The sequence below is a fragment of the Nerophis ophidion genome, linkage group LG17 (assembly GCF_033978795.1).
Source record: "Nerophis ophidion isolate RoL-2023_Sa linkage group LG17, RoL_Noph_v1.0, whole genome shotgun sequence".
NCBI classification, from domain to species: Eukaryota; Metazoa; Chordata; class Actinopteri; order Syngnathiformes; family Syngnathidae; genus Nerophis; species Nerophis ophidion.
Window position 1 is genome coordinate 22,918,921 of NC_084627.1, and position 18,362 is coordinate 22,937,282.

The 18,362-nt window shown below is 40.1% G+C and overlaps 1 protein-coding gene across 2 annotated transcripts in view; it reads left to right on the plus strand.

The window, feature by feature from the left end:
* The window catches only part of scarb2b (scavenger receptor class B, member 2b), a 79,556-nt gene that overhangs the window by 12,886 nt on the left and 48,308 nt on the right, over positions 1–18,362 (plus strand). For both annotated transcript variants that reach the window (XM_061876592.1, XM_061876593.1), the window contains exon 2: positions 15,334–15,491. In XM_061876592.1, coding sequence (XP_061732576.1) covers positions 15,334–15,491 — 158 coding nt within the window. The remainder of the gene's footprint in view (positions 1–15,333; positions 15,492–18,362) is intronic.

Genomic DNA, 18,362 nt, shown 5'->3' on the forward strand with positions numbered 1-18,362 from the left:
AAAATAAGTCATATTTTTGGTAAGTTTAATAGTTAAAACAAATTTACATTATTGCAATCAGTTGATAAAACATTGTCCTTTACAATTATACAAGCTCTTTTTTTTTTATCTACTACTCTGCTAGCATGTCAGCAGACTGGGGTAGATCCTGCTGAAATCCTATGTATTGAATGAATAGAGTATCGTTTTGAATCGGAAAAATATCGTTTTTGAATCGAGAATCGAATCGAGAATCGAATCGAAAAAATCGATATATTATCGAATCGTGACCCCAAGAATCGATCTTGAATCGAATCGTGGGACACCCAAAGATTCGCAGCCTTATATGTAACCATTTGTTTGAGGCTTGGAAACATATATAGCAAACAATAGACTGCTAAACATCAAGCAAGCATACATTATGTCCTGTTGTTTTTCAGAGGATTTAAAGAAATATCCTCTGGCCGTGCGTTGTTCAGGCCTGTGTTTTTGTCCGGTTCTAACATCAAAGTAGTACTAGCAACAGCGCGCCTATTTGTGTATTCACCTGCTACATGTGTTTTCAATAGGGGAGTGGCGTAGAGGAGAGGCTCGCTCTGTTCCTGTTTTCCATGCGGTATTCCATGTAGCATGCTGAGAGGGCAGCCATATTGAATTGTGCGCCAAGCATGAAAGGATAACAGAAGAAAAGAGCACCCCCCCACTCCCCTTCAATTGAAGGTGACAGCTTTATTGTCCTTGACTACTTTGTAAACGTCTTGTCTGTGGACAAGTAGAATAGTAACTAGAAGAGGCGTGTGCTCAGGACTACCGGGACGCTTTTTGCTTTTTGGGGTTCATTTATGTCGAGGGGATACTTTTGAACTAAACTGACACAATTAGGCCAACATGCGATTTCCTCCTCCATGTGCTATTAGAAAACAAACAAATCCCCTGACCCCCTCTTCCCTTCTCAGTCCCAAGGTTTTCCAATTCCCCAAAAGATCCCTGTAGTGAATTGAGGCATCCACAAGCACGTTGCATTCTACGGCGGGGCTGCTATGAAAACTGCGGGAGGGTGTAGCTCGGCGGCCGATTTGCGTTGCCAGGGCCCCTTGTCGCTCAGTCCTGTGGAATGTGGCCCAGATCACTAAGGTTGCGGTCCTGCACAACCATTGGGCGTCCAGCTTTATGGATCACATGATCTGTCAGTGGTTCTCACTGAGTACCTGTTGTCAATGGCAACCGCTGACAATGGCACTATGGAAGGGTCTCCCCAAATACCATTCATGTACAAGACCAATGCTCTTGTCAGACAGCGGCCCGCCTCCGCGGCTCCCGTAAGATGTTTTTGTTCTCTGCATTGTTTTTGTTAGGAACAGACACCCAACATGCCACTCCTCCTCAAAGTGAAATGGGTCAATCACTTGTATATCATTTCTAGAAGTAGTCTACAAACCCTGTTTCCATATGAGTTGGGAAATTGTGTTAGATGGAAATATAAACAGAGTACAATGATTTGCAAATCATTTTTAACCCATATTCAGTTGAATATGCTACAAAGACAACATATTCAAACTGATAAACATTTTTTTTTTGCAAATAATCATTAACTTTAGAATTCGATGCCAGTAACATGTGACAAAGAACTTGGGAAAGGTGACAATAAATACTGATAAAGTTGAGGAATGGTCATCAAACACTTATTTTGGAACATCCCACAGGTGTGCAGGCTAATTGGGAACAGGTGGGTGCCATGATTGGGTATAAAAACAGCTTCCCAAAAAATGCTCAGTCTTTCACAAGAAAGAATGGGGCGAGGTACACTTCTTTGTCCACAACTGCGTGAGCAAATAGTCAAACAGTTTAAGAACAACTTTTCTCAAAGTGCAATTGCAAGAAATTTTGGGATTTCAACATCTACAGTCCATAATATTATCAAAAGGTTCAGAGAATCTGGAGAAATCACTCCACGTAAGCGGCATGGCCGGAAACCAACATTGAATGACCGTGACCTTCGATCCCTCAGACGGCACTGTATCAAAAACCGACATCAATCTCTAAAGGATATCACCACATGGGCTCAGGAACACTTCAGAAAAACCAATGTCACTAAAAACAGTTTGTCGCTGCATCTGTAAGTGTACTATGCAAAGCGAAAGCCATTTATCAACAACATCCAGAAACGCCGCCGGCTTCTCTGGGCCCGAGATCATCTAAGATGGACTGATGCAAAGTGGAAAAGTGTTCTGTGGACTGACGAGTCCACATTTCAAATTGTTTTTGGAAATATTCGACATCGTGTCATCCGGACCAAAGAGGAAGCAAACCATTCAATGAATATGGGTTGAAAAGGATTTGCAAATCATTGTATTCCGTTTATATTTACGTCTAACACAATTTCCCAACTTATATGGAAACGGGGTTTGTAGTACAGATGGGCAGAAAATGCGCACGTCATAGTCTCCTCCAGTGTTACTTTGTGTACAAGTTCTTACATTAAATGTAACTTATCTAAACAATATCCAGTGTTGTGGTATTTCATTTAACTGTAATTAATTGTGCTGTGGGGTCCTATTGTAGTGAATCACACATGAGCCAACAGAAATTAATACAATTTTTAATGTAAAAGTAAACAATTTGACAAAGAACATTTGACAATAATCAATCTAGGGATCTAGATAATAATAATAATAATAAATAATAATGGATTAGATTTTATATCAAGCTTTTCTATTATTAGATACTCAAAGCGCTCACAGAAAAGTGGGAAGCCATCATTCATTCACACCTAGTGGTGGTAAGCTACATTTATAGCCACAGCTGCCCTTGGGTAGACTGACGGAAGCGACGGAAGATATCGGGTCAGGACAATCCTCTCACTTTTGCCTTTACCTTCATTGACCATTTGTTTTTGGTGACTTTATATACTCTGGACCTAGACGTTGATTCTGCGACATACATGGCAGACAATAACTGATAAAGTTGAGCTGGGCGATATGCCCTTTTTTAATATCTTGATATTTTTAGGGCATATCGCGATATACATCTCGATATTTTGCCTTAGCCTTGAAATAATACTTGATACATATAATCACAGGAGTATAATGATTCTATGTGTCTATATTAAAACAATCTTGTTCATACTGCATTAATATATGCTCATTTTAAACTTTCAAGTAAGAGAGAGAAATCACAACTAAAAGTGTATTTATTAAACAGTTATTAAGCAGTGGCACAAACATTGTCATTTCAAAACAGAAAGTGCAAGATTGTCAGAGATATTTTAAAACAAGCTATTAGTGCACTTTTGTGCATGATGTCAGTAAGATGACATCAAAACAACACTAAATTAAAGTGCACTTTTTGTACAGAACGTCACTACAATAGTTTAAAACAAAGTGCACTTTTGTGTATGATGTCACACAAGATATTTCAATAAGCGTCACATAAAAATGAGCTGCATATCAAATAGTATGTGTCCTACGGTGTTGATGTGGAAATTGTTGCTTTGGCATTTTGTGGGTGTGGCACCGAACGGAGATGTTTACATGCACAGTTTGAAGCACTCTTCATTCTCTAGCGGGTGACTTTTCAAATGATGCTACATTAACAGTGCTGCTACCTTTTGTAGCAACGCTTCTGCCGTATAAATGTTCAACATATTCCCGCTGGAAGCCAAACCACCGCCAGGCAATGGACCGTGTGCTGTTTTCCTTTGGAATTAATTCTTCCTTCATTTGTTACCAGATTTGCACCTTCTCTTTCATATTACCACTCGCAACACACTGTTAGCATCACTACTAATGTTACCATGTCGCTACCTCTCTCCTCGGGGTGGGCGTATGACGTTGCACACGTTATGTGTGTAAGAAGGTGCGCTTGTCTTTAGTCTCTGGGAGAAAGAGGGACAAGAAAGAGGGAGAAAGGCATGTAGTTTAATGCCTGCAGTTAAAAGCAACTGTGTGAGAATGTATACTCTTAATATCACGATATAGTCATTTTCTATATGGCACAGAGACAAACCCACGATATATCGAGTGTATCGATATATCGTCCAGCCCTATGATAAACTCTGATTTGCCCGTCCAAATACATTATATGTTTTCTGTAGTTTTCACTCGACAAAGCACATGCTACCTTTTTTATCACATCCACGGGAGCCCGCATTCTCTTTGTCGCCCCTTCAACAAATGGACAAAGTTTTTCAGTAAGTAGAATCACAGCTGACTCAGACATCCGAATGTTCTATCGCCGTCTGAGATGTGTAGTATCCGAAAAAGCTGCAATCGCGCGTTTTCTTCTCTTAAGGTATTCATGTGTGATTCCCACAAGCGTCTGTACATGAAGAACAGTGGTCGGCAGCCTTTACCACTCAGAGAGCCATTTTGACCCGTTTCACAAAATAATGAAAACAATGGGAGACACAAAACTCTTTTGAAATTTATAATGAAATAACACTGCATACAGAGTTTGTTTTGTGCTATGTATGAACCAGGGGTCTCAGACAAGCAGCCCGCACCTTAACATGAAATTTAATGTTAGTGCTACCCGCAAGTTTTGTGTGAATGCTGCTTGACAGCATCACGCTTGCCAACCCTCCCAATTTTTCCGGGAGGCTCACAAATTTCAGGGCAATTATCCTATCGAACGTCTGCTGATCTTCACCCTAATAACAATATTAAGCGCGTGCCATGATGGCACTGTCTTTAGCATTCTCGACAACTTGTACTAATAGCTTGGAAGTCCAGCCACATGTTCTATGTAAGGGACTGCAAGGCACATACTTGTTCAACAGCCATACAGGTCACACTGAGGGTGCCAGTTTAAACAACTTTTAACACTCTTTGTATAATGTAGCCCGGAAGAGTTAGGGATGCATGGGATTCTGGTTATTTGTCCTGTTGTGTTACGGTGAGGATGTTCTCCCGAAATGTGTTTGTCATTTTTGTTTGGTGTGGGTTCAAAGTGTGGCGCAAAATAGAAAGAGTGTTTAAGTTGTTTATATCACAACCCTCAGTGTAACCTGTATGGCTGTTATGCAAGTATGCCTTGCAGTCAGTTACATATGATAACAGAGCCCGCATACTACATGTGATTGGCCGGCACGCAGATGGCATGGTGTGAAAGCGGGCGCGACGACATGTTTAAGAGGATGCCGAAGGCATTTACATCACGACATGTCCTTAGTTTTGTTGTCCGGGGGAAAATCCAAAAATGTTAATCCTGGGAGATTTCTGGGAGAGGCACTGAAATCCGGAAACCTACCAGAAGAATCGGGGGGATCGGCAAGTATGCAGCTGAGCCACATCAGAGTGATCAAAGAGCTACATGCGGCTCCGGAGCCGCGGGTTGCCGACCCCTGATGTAGAAGAATGAGAAACACGAGCATGTCTGGATGACTCGCCTCCGTCTTTCCAGTGGTTAGCTCCGGTTATTATGAAGCTGGCTGTGTGTGGCGCGTTCTTTCTGACGTCATTTCCTGTGTGACTTCACTTCCTCTCCGAGAACTCAGTTTGTAAACGCTCAATGAGTCCATACAAAGCTAAGAGCCGGAGATTCAAGAAATACACAGCACACTTACACGTGTAAAAAAATTATCCAAGGAGGGTCACCAGTTACCAGTGTTTTTCAACCTTTTTTGAGCCAGGGGGCATTTTTTGCGTTGACAAAAATCCAGAGTCACACTACCAGCAGACATTAAAAAATGAAACTCCATTGACAGTAAAAAGTTGTTGTCGCAACTGTTGAATATGACTTTAAAGCATAACCAAGCATGCATCACTATAGCTCTTGTCTCAAAGTAGGTGTACTGTCACCACCTGTCACATCACGCCATGACTTATTTGGAGTTTTTTGCTGTTTTCCTGTGTGTCGTGTTTTAGTTCTTGTCCCGCACTCCTATTTTGGTGGCTTTTTCTCTTGTTCTGGTATTTTCCTGTAGCAGTTTCATGTCTTCCTTTGAGCGATATTTCCCGCATCTACTTTGTTTTAGCAATCAGGAATATTTCAGTTGTTTTTATCCTTCTTTGAGGGGACATTGTTGATTGTCATGTCATGTTCGGATGTACATTGTGGACGCCGTCTTTGCTCCACAGTCAATCTTTGCTGTCGTCCAGCATTCTGTTTTTGTTTACTTTGTAGCCAGTTCAGTTTTAGTTTTGTTCTGCGTAGCCTTCCCTAAGCTTCAATGCCTTTTCTAATGTGCACTCACCTTTTGTTTATTTTTGTTTTAAGCATTAGACACCTTTTTACCTGCACACTGCCTTCCGCTGTTTCTGACATCTACATAGCAGTTAGCTACCGGCTGCCACCTACTGATATGGTATGGTATAACATGGTTACTCTGCCGAGCTCAAGACAGCACTGACACTCAACAACAACACATCATTTGCCAACTATAATTACTGGTTTGCCAAAAATATTTTTAACCCAAATAGGTGAAACTGCATAACCCGACTGTATCTCACGGCACACTAGTGTGCCACGGCACAGTGGTTGAAAAACACTGCCTTAAATGAGTGTGGCTGACATGATGCTTAGGCTAAATAATTATTCGTTTAAGGGGTTATCCGGCTTAGTGTAGACATAGCCTTAACCATAGGGCGGGGGTCCATTGTTTTTCTTAGCTGTGGTCCGTATGGGCTGCAGTGGTACTCAGTTGTAATCATTGTTTGTCATCTTACCTTAAAAAAAGTAACTAGTTTGTTACAAATTACTACTGTTCCCTAGTAATTAGCTACTCAGCAAAGTAACTGACGTTGTTTTTAATTTTGTTAATTTATACGCTATTTTTTGTTTAACGTCAAAGAAGTTTAACCAATTGAAGAATAAAAACAGTATATACAGTATTTTTTGGAACATTTGGCATTTATCTGAACTCAATAGATTTCAGTGTGCCATATGATACGTAAAAAAATACAAATTTATAAAAGATTATGATTCCGTAAAGTAACAGCATTAAGTATTGAAAGTACAAAACCCAATAGGTTGGTTGCAATCATATGACCTAGAGGCACATTCGGGCACTTCTGGGTTTCAGCCGATGGTCTAAGCCCCATTAAGCTACTGTTTATCAGTGAAATTAAGTGAATTATATTTATATAGCGCTTTTATCTCATGACTCAAAGTGCTTTACATAGTGCATACACGATTAGTCCGATTATATTCCACAAGATGAAAGTGATATTTTTAAGAGCCATTTTCTTCAACGCACTTCTGTTTTTTCCTGACTTAATTACCTTTATGAACCACTTCTTCCAGGGCTATTTGAAAGCTATTTCCTATCTTTCTATCTGAATGACTGAAACACTCAAAAACAGAACAGCAATACATCATTTTCTGCTTAAACTCTACACTCACTTGTTTGCTGCTAGCGGGGTGTGTAAAATAGTCAGGAATTATCATGGATACAAGGGATTATGGGTATTTGTTGTGTTGCGTTTATGTTGTGTTACTGGGAGGATGTCCTCCCGAAATGTGTTTGTCAATCTTATTTGGTGTAGCTTCACAGCGTGGCGCATATTACTAAGAGTGTTAAAATTGTTTATATCACAACCATTAGTGTACTCTGTGTCACCCAGTATGCCTTGCAGTCATGTGCATGTGTCTGCGGAAGCCACACACAACATGTTGCTGGACTGACAAGCAGATCATACATGCTGTAGAGGGCGACAAAGTCAATGACTTCATAGCACGCCCTAATACTTATTATCTGGGTGACTGCCGGTAGTCATTCTAGAGAATATTAGCGTCTCCTATTGACTTCTTCGCTTTGTGACTTGGGTCTTAAATGGCTCTTTGAATGGCAAAGGATACCGATCCCAGAACCATGTATATCAAATATTTCCGGATGATTCAACAGCCACCCGCCCGAATCGAATTAAAATCTATTTTTTCGTCATGTCATGTCACCCGCCCGACCCGCGGTTTATCCGCGGACTCCGCAGATGAGACCGCAAACCGCGCATCTCTAATGGCTATTTTGAAGAAACTAGAATATAAAACATGTTTTCAATATTTCACCTTTTTTGTTAAGTACATAACCCCACATGTGTTCCTTCATAGTTTGGATGCCTTCAGTCACAATCTACAATGTAAATAGTCATGAAAATAAAGAAAACACATTGAATGAGAAGGTGTGTCCAAAGTTTTGAGCAAAAAAATGACACGCATTCCAGTAAAACATTTAAATATATTCCTGAATGACATTCTGACACTAAAATAGCATTTGTGTACAATTACAGGGTTCTTTTATTTAGATTATTTTAATAACGCATGGGGTAATCACTTGTGATCAATCATGATTAATCCAAATTCCAAATTATGATGAATCTGATTTTTTTTTTAAATGGGCTTGGGTTAGCAGGAGCAGCAATTGTCATGTTGGCATGTGAGAAGTGATTGGAGTTGTTTGAGGCAGACATGGATAAAAGCTTTTTCCTGGACATAGCGTGCATGTACATGAACATTATTGCCTTTAATTTCAATGAGCGAAAAGTAGTGCCGGTACTTGCCGTTTGAGAACGCTTCCTTTTAAATTTCCCTGGCTGGGGCTCGTCACTACTATCGCAAATCTTGTTGTGTGCCTGTCAGAGTGTACAGTGAGACAATGTGAGCAGGGCATGATCTGCCCACCGAGCCAATCATTATCAGCGCATTTACAACGGTGTCATCAGCACCACCTCTTCTGTCTGCATGCAGCTGACACCATGCTCTTCATTCAACAGAACTGGAGTAACTAGCCAATTTACATTGTCTGTAATGCCAACTGCATTGCAATAATGGGGATAGTAATCAGATTACTCCGAGCTGAAAAAATAACACTGTTGATAACGTCATTAAACTCCTACGTTGTTATACTTCCACCCATCCCTCCATTTTCTACCGCTTATTCCTTTTTGGATCGCGGGGGCACTTGTGCCTATCTCAACTACAATCGGGCGGAAGGCGGGGTACACCCTGGACAAGTCGCCTCTTCATCACAGGGCCAACACAGATAGACAGACAACATTTACACTCCCATTCACACACTAGGGCCAATTTAGTGTTGCCAATCAACTTATCCCCAGGTGCATGTCTTTGGAAGTGGGAGGAAGCCGGAGTACCTGGAGGGAACCCACGCAGTCATGGGGAGAACATGCAAACTCCCCACAGAAAGATCCTTAGCCCGGGATTGAACCCAGGATTACTCAGGACCTTTGTATTCTGAGGCAGCTGCACTAACCCCTGTTCCACCGTGCTGCCCGTTATACTTTACCACGGTTATTATTAACACTGGTTGTAACACAATTTTCTACAACTTGTCAGTATTGACAATATGAAACAAACAGAATCAGTCTGGAGCAAAGGTCATAGAGCAGAGGTGTCAAAATCGTTTTAGATCGGGGGCCATATGGAGAAAAATCTACTCCCAAGTGGGCCAGACTGGTAAAATCATGGCACGATAACTTAAAAATAAAGACAACTTCAGATTGTGTTCTTTTTTTAAAAATAGAACAAACACATTCTGAAAATGTACAAATCATAATGTTGTTGGGGTTGTTTTACACCTACATGTTGCGGATAATAGTATTCTATCTTTATTTGTAGTTATTTATATTTTTGGAATAAAGTATGGGATAATGTTCATCAGTCAACTCATTGGTGTTAGTTTTCAATCTATCAAGATAAAAAATTGTATCGAAATCAAATTACAGTATGTTATTTATGTTCCATCCATCCATTTCTACCCCTTATTCCCTTTGGAGTCGCGGGGGGCTAACATCATGTGGTTTATTTTGTACATATGTAGCATCATCTACAAATATAAAATAATTGTTATTGTGACACCCAGTGGACACATTTACAACAGCTGTTTCTTTCATTCATAAATTTCAGGTATTTATACTTAGAAAACTCATCTGCGGGCCAGATAAAACCTGTCCGCGGACCTGATCTAGAACTGTTTGTTTCTTAAGCGCAAAAACTATGACTTAAGTGGAGAAGCTGTATTTTAATTTGCATTTAATTTTATTGAAAGTTTAGTTAAACGTATGTATTATTAATTTAGTTTATTTATTTTAGCATTGCGTAATTGAATATGCATTTATTTTTTATCAGTTTCGTATCAGAGTCCCTTCTTTTGGTTTCATAATTCATGGCTTCATACCATTTGACAAGGTTAATCATGTTAAACTGTAGGTAAGTTGAACATAACAATTACATACGATTAATATCAGAGTAAGATTACTAAATAAATAAATGATAAATGGGTTGTACTTGTATAGCGCTTTTCTACCTTCAAGGTACTCAAAGCGCTTTGACACTAGTTCCACATTTACCCATTCACACACACATTCACACACTGATGGAGGGAGCTGCCATGCAAGGCGCTAACCAGAACCCATCAGGAGCAAGGGTGAAGTGTCTTGCTCAGGACACAGCGGACGTGACGAGGTTGGTACTAGGTAGGGATTGAACCAGGGACCCTCGGATTGCGCACAGGCACTCTCCAACTGCGCCACGCCGTCCCCTAATTCAGTGTTAATATTTGAATGGGCCCGAGGCCCTCCTGTCGTGGAATAGTTCCAAGAGTACCAAACGGTTAAGACCCCCTGGTCTACATAACATGTAATGGTGGTACTGTGGTCAAAATTTTGCATGGATTTTGTTTTACAGACCATCTTCAAGCCGTTTCACCAATGGGATAACCACTAATTGGACAAAATCCAAACAAATCGTTTAGCGTAGTGATTCTGAAACTGTGGCTCCATCTTATGGTATGCCAAATGTCACCTAATTAAATATTCAAACAGTATTACTGTTCAAACTATGTGCAATGTTTTGTTCGCCAAAAATATTAAATATAATTGTTAAAAAAAAACTTCTGCCTCGTTTTAAATGATTATTTAGGCCTACTATGCTACTGTATTGTAATGTTGGTCATTATGGTGGTACTTGAAAAGTTTTTTCTGAAGTGGTAGTTGGTGAAGAAAGTTTACGATCCACTGGTTTAGCGAAAGCATGATGAAAGCCAAGATTGTTTTATAAATATTTCCATAATGTTGCCATGGTTTCATTTCAAATTTTGGGGACTCACGCAGATCCAAAATACACGACAGCATGTACCAACAGATTAGAAAAGTTGGTTTTGCATAATAGGGGCCCCTTTAAAAAGTAGGCTTAGGTCGAACAACAGATTTTGCTTGACGATACATTGACCTACAAATTACTGCCGATAAATGATAATATTGTCAACATTGAGACCACATTACAGTCCTGGTCAAACGTTTACATACACTTGTGAAGCACACAATGTCATGGCTGTCTTGAGTTTCCAATAATTTCTCCAACTCTATTTTTTGGTGATAGTGATTGAAGCACATATTTGTTTGTCACAAAAAACATTCATGAACTTTGGTTCTTTTATGTATTTATTATGGGTCCACTGAAAATGTGACCAAATCTGCTGGGTCAAAAGTAAACATACAGCAACATACATGATCAATTTTGGTGATGTAGAAAAGTTACAATCAAATCAAATTAGCTTCATGGCATGGCCACTTAACTTCATGTGAGTGATTATGATTGACGGCACCTGTTGACTTCTCTGAGCCCATTTAAATAGGGCTCATGTGATGCAGTCATTGGACTCGGTTACAAATGCGACAATGGGAATGTCAAAGGAACTCAGCACAGATCTGAAAAACAAATCATTGACTTGAACAAGTCAGGACAGTCACTTAGAGCACTTTCAAAGCAGCTTACGGTCCCAAGAGCAACTGTGCAGACAATTGTTCATAAGTATAAAGTGCATGGCACAGTTTTGTCACTGCCACGATCAGGAAGAAAACACAAGCTATCACCTGCTGCTGGTAGAAAATTGGTAAGGATGATCAAGAGTCAACCGAGAACCACCAAAAAGCAGGTCTGCAATGAATTGGAAGCTGCTGGAACACAGGTGTCAAGTGTCCACAGTTAGGCGTGCATCTCCATGGGCTGAGGCTACCATGCAAGAAGGAAGCCCTTGCTCCAGAAGCGACACCTTAAGGCTCGTCTAAAGTTTGCTGCTGATCACATGCACAAAGACAAGACTCTCTGGAGGAATGTTCTGTGGTCACATGAAACAAAAATTGAGCTGTTTGGCCACAATACCCAGCAATATGTTTGGAAGAGAAAAGGTGAGATCTTTTAATCCCAGGAACACCAAACCTACCGTCAAGCATGGTGGTGCTGCCAATGAAACTGGTGCTTTACAGAGAGTAAATGGGAGAATGAAAAAGAAGGATTACCTCCAAATTTTCCTTACAATCTAAAATCATCAGCCCAGAGGTTGGGTTTTGGGCACAGTTGGGTGTTCCAACAGGACAACGACCCCAAACACACATCAAAAGTGGTCAAGGAATGGCTAAATCAGGCTAGAATTAAGGTTTTAGAATGGCCAACCCAAAGTCCTGACTTAAACGTGTGGACAATGCTGAAGAAACAAATCCATGTCAGAAAACCAACAAATTTACCTGAACTGCACCGATTTTGTCAAGAGGACTGGACAAAAATTCAAACAGAAGCTTGCCAAAAGCTTGTGGATGGCTACCAAAAGCGCCTTATTGCAGTGAAACTTACTGAGGGACATGTAAGCAAATATTAAAATTGCTGTATGTATACTTTTGACCCAGCAGATTTGGTCACATTTTCAGTAGACCCATTATAAATTCCTAAAAGAACCAAACTTCATGAATGTTTTTTTTGACCAACAAGTATGTGCTCCAATCACTCTATCACAAAAAAATAAGAGTTGTAGAAATTATTGGAAACTCAAAACAGCCATGACATTATGTTCTTTACAAGTGTATGTAAACTTTTGACCACGACTGTAACTACTGATGTGATGATAATTCATAATAATATTGCAGGTCTACCCTGTCAAATGCAATAAACTTAATGTGCTCCTTTATTTAATATTGTAATTTGATCGTACTGTGAAATCTCCAAGGAACAAACAATTAATACATTTCTTTTTTAAATGAATAAAAATCACAATCAAAAGCAATTGAAATCTGTCTCCCAGAATGTTTGTCTAATCTTGAATGGGATTTTAATTTTCCTGAAGGAACTCTCCTGAAGGAATAAATACAGTACCATCTAATCTAATCTAATCTAATAGGTTCTGTATTGGTTAAGGAACGGGTGGGGCACCCTCAAATACACAACCAGAACAATAAAAAATATGGCTAAATAGAATAATAACAAAGTTGCAATTGAATATTTAACATGTGGAGGTAAAGGTATAACTGACAATCAAGTTAGGACCTTTGTAAACAAAGTGCAGAGTAACAATATAAATTTAAACACTATACTAGAGGGTTAATGCGTCTGCCTCACAATACGAAGGTCGTGAGTAGTTCTGGGTTCAATCCCGGGCTTTTGCATCTTTTTGTGTGGAGTTTGCATGTGCTTCCTCCCACTTCCAAAGACATGCACCTGGGGATAGGTTGATTGGCAACACTAAATTGGCCCTAGTGTGTGAATGTGAGTGTGAAAGTTGTCTGTCTATCTGTGTTGGCCCTGTGATGAGATGGTGACTTGTCCAGGGTGTACGCCGCCTTCCGCCCGATTGTAGCTGAGATAGGCTCCAGCGACCCCGCAACCCCGAAGGGAATAAGCGGTAGAAAAATGGATGGATGGATGGAGTAGAAACAGATCTATTAACAGGTCATATTAAAAAAAAAAATAGTCTGGCAGATTTCAAGCAAGGAATACCATCATAACATGACAAATGTGTTTGCAGCATTTTTTGAAATGCTAGTTTTTCAACATATTAAAGGCCTACTGAAATGAGATTTTCTTATTTGAACAGGGATACCATATCCATTCTATGAGTCATACTTGATCATTTCACGATATTGCCATATTTTTGCTGAAAGGATTGAGTAGAGAACATCGACGATAAAAGTTCGCAACTTTTGTACGCTAATAAAAAAAGCCTTGCGTGTACCAGAAGTAGCAGACGATGTGCGTGTGACCTCACCGATGTGAGGGCTCTTCACATCCTCCCATTTTTTTATAATGTTAGCCACCAGCAGTAAGAGCTTTTCGGACCGAGAAAGCGAAGATTTCCCCATTAATTTGAGCGAGGATGAAAGATTCGTGGATGAGGAAAGTTACAGTAAAGCACAAAAAAAAAAAAAAAGAGGCAACTGCTCCAGGCGGGGGCAGTGGGAGAGTTTCAGATGTACTTAGACACATTTACTAGGATAATTCTGGAAAATCCCTTATCTTCTTATTGTGTTAATAGTGTTTTAGTGAGATTATACCTGAAAGTCGGATGGCTGCGGTGAACGCCAATGTCTCTGAGAGAAGCCGAGGAGCCAAGATCACAGCTGCCTTTTTGAGCTGTAGGATGATGTCGCTTAATCCACTCAAGTCTCCGGTAAGAGCCGACTTAATATCACAATTTTCCCATCCAGAAAAACTTGCTGGTTGACGTAGAGAAACATGTTCGCTTGACCACTCTTGTGTTAAAGCTTCACAACAAAGAAACACCGGCTGTGTTTCGGTGCTAAAGGCAGCTGCAATCCACCGCTTTCCACCAACAGCATTCTTATTTGACCTCTCCATTATTAATTGAACAAATTGCAAAAGATTCAGCAACACAGATGTCCAAAATGCTGTGTAATTGCGCGACGAAAAGAGACGACTTTTAGCCGTAAGTGGTGCTGGGCTAATATGTCCCCTCCAACCAATAACGTCACAAACGCACGTCATCATTCCGCGACGTTTTCAACAGGAAACTCTGCGGGATATTTAAAATTGTAATTTAGTAAACTAAAAAGGCCGTATTGGCATGTGTTGCAATGTTAATATTTCATCATTGATATATAAACTTATCAGACTGCGTGGTCGGTAGTAGTGGGTTTCAGTAGGCCTTTTAAAGGGCTGCATAGCACGTTTTTGCCGTTGTGTATATAACCACACTTTCAGGGAGCACACACACTATTGTGCGCTTAAACACCAAACACCACATTTGAGTGTGGACTGTCGGAACTAAGGCTCTGCGTCTTCATGTGCACATATTTTACTGGTTGGAAATTCTAAGTCGGGTGGTTGTTTTAGGTGAGCATGCAACTTGATCGTTTTCGCACCACTCTCGAGTAACTGTCTTCTCGGTGTTGATAGGCTCACCTGGTTCCCAAAGTTTAAAACTTAAATATTCCCACACTAATGTAAATGCTCTGGCACCTCGTAGACATGCACATGCCGTTTTATCGAGGCTGGCAAAGCTATCGAGTTAATTTTCGTTCATCGTCCGATTAATTGACTTATCAAATATTGGCCCAGGTTTATTTCAAAGTTTGTATGATCTACTACATCCAACTTGCCTATTTGTTTCAACAGGAGATTGTTTTGGTGGAGGGCAGCCGTGTGTTTGAGTCATGGAAGAAGCCACCTCCTCCTGTCTACATGGAGTACTTCTTCTTCAACATGACCAATGTGGATGCATTTCTTGCCGGGGCCAAGCCTGTGGTCAAACAAGTTGGACCTTACACTTACAGGTGGGTGCCAAAACTCAAATACATACCCATTTGCCATAACGCTTATCCTGTTCAGGGTCATGGATGAGCTGGCCCTGGTAGGGCTGTAACGAATAATCGATAAGATAAATTATTTTGATTGACATTCTGTTGCTTCTAAGGATGTATACCGAATTGGGTCGGTCCAGGTGGACCGTTAAGAATCTGGACATGATATGTCTATCTAGGGCTGGGCGATATGGCTTTTTTTAATATCTCAATATTTTTAGGCCATATCCCGATACACGATATATATCTCAATATATTGCTGTAGCCTTGAATGAACACTTGATACATATAATCACAGCAGTATGATGACTATGTGTCTACATTAAAACCTTCTTCATACTGCATTAATATATGCTACTTTTAAACTTTCATGCAGAGAGGGAAATCACAAGTAAGTCAATTGACAAAGTGTATTTATTAAACAGTTATTAAGCAGTGGCACAAACATTCATGTCATTTCCAAAACAGAAAGTGCAAGATTGTCAAGACACATTTTAAAACAAGCTATGGGTGCACTTTTATGCATGATGTCACTAAGATGACATATCATAACAACACTAAATTAAAGTGTACTTTTTGTACAGAACACCACTACAATAGTTTAAAACCAATAAAGTGCACTTTTGTGCATGATGTCACACAAGATATTTCAATAACTGTCAAATAAAAATGAGCTGCATAAAAGGAATTCAAATAGTGTTCGTCCTTTGCTATGTGGTAGGTTACTGCGAACGTTATCTCCTTATGTTGTTGACTGTTTTTATCATACGGTGTTGATGTGGAAATGGTTGCCTGGGCATTTTGTTGGTGTGGCACCGAATGGAGATGTTGACATGTGGAGTAACCACTCTTCACTCTCTAGCAGGTGATTTTTCAAATGATGCTACACATTAGCAGTAATGCTACTTTTTGTCGCAACACTTTTGCCCCACACTTGTCAAACTACGGTTGTCTGTTTGACATATTCCCACTTGAAGCCAAACCACCGCCAGACGATGGTATTAGCACTCGCAACACAGCTAACGTTACCCATGCTGCTACCTCTCCGCTCCGTGAGGGCGTATACGTATATGACGTGACGGTATGTGACGTGTGTAAGAAAGTGCGCTTGCTGTCTGTGAGAAGGAGAGACAGGAAAGAGTGAGAAGAGCCTGTAGTGTAATGCCCGCAGCTAAAAGCAACTGCGTGAGAACATATACTCGAATATCATGATATAGTCATTTTCTATATTGCACAGAGACAAACCCGCCATATATCGCGTATATCGATCTATCGACCAGCCCTACGGCTATCTGTATTTTTTTTTTTTATCCAGCTGACCACCGTAATTATGACATGCTGTCACATTCACTTCAGCTGCTGCGCATAGAGAATCAGCTTTGAATAATCACAAATAAGTAAGCAACACCATGCAAGTTTGTAACACAACACTATTTTCTCATCCAAAGTCCCTCAGTCTGGCAAGTTATTGTCAGTTTGAAGTGAACGCGCTTTACTAACGACCACTGCTACCGCGCCAACTAAACCGTGCTTTTAGCAATCCAAAAATCCTCTGGTCAATATTAATCCACTTAAAAAATTTAAAATTTTAAGAAATAGCATTTGTTGACATGTCTCTTTCTACTCGCAGTCTGATGTCACTCCATCGCACTCTTTGCGTGGCTTTAAAACCCACCGTGCTAAATGCATTTCACTTCATTCTAGGGCTGGGCGATATATCGATATACTCGATATATCGCAGGTTTGTCTCTGTGCGATATAGAAAATGACTATATCTTGATATTCGAGTATACGTTCTCACGCAGTTGCTTTTGGCTGCTGGCGATAAACTACTGGCGTTTTTTACTCTCTTGTCTCATTTTCACAGAGGCATAAAACAAGCGCACCTTCTTACATACGTCACATACGTATAAGCCCTCGCGGAGCAGAGAGGTAGCAGCATGGGTAACGTTAGCTGCGGTGCGAGTGGTAATACGAGAGAAAGAAGGTGCGAATCTGGTAACAAATGAAGGAACAATTAATTCCCAAGAAAAAGCACGGGGTCCATCGTCTGGGGGTGGTTTGGCTTCAAGTGGTTATAAGTCGAACAGACAACAGTCATTTTTTAAGTGTGGGGCAAAAGCGTTGCTGCAAAAAATAGCATTACTGGTACGAAAAGTCACCCGCTAGAGAGTGAAGACTGGTTGAAACCCCGTATGTCAACATCTCCATTTGGTGCAACACCAACAAAATGCAGAGGAAACCATTTCCTTATCAACACCGGATGAAAAAATAGTCAACAACAAAATAATAAAAATAACGTCCGCAGTAACCTACCACATAGCAAAGTACGGACACTATTTGAGTTATGATTATGCAGCTCATTTTTATTTGACACTTACTGAAATATCTTGTGTGACATCATGCACAAAATTGCACTAATAGTTTGTTTTAAAATGTCTCTGACAATCTTGCACTTTCTGTTTTGAAATGACATGAATGTTTGTGCCACTGCTTAATAGCTGTTTAATAAATACACTTTTGGTCAATTGACTTAGTTGTGATTTCCCTCTCTGCATGAAAGTTTAAAAGTAGCATATATTAATGCAGAATGAAGAAGAATGTTTTAATGTAGACACGTAGAATCATCATTCTGCTGTGATTATATGCATCAAGTGTTCATTCAAGGTTAAGGCAAAATATGGAGATATGGCCTAAAAATATCGCAATATTAAAAAAAAATGCCATAGATTGATAGATAGATAGATAGTACTTTATTTATTCCGTCAGGAGAGTTCCTTCAGGAAAATTACAATTTTCAGCACAATCCCATTCAAGATCAGACAAACATTACAGGGAGACAGA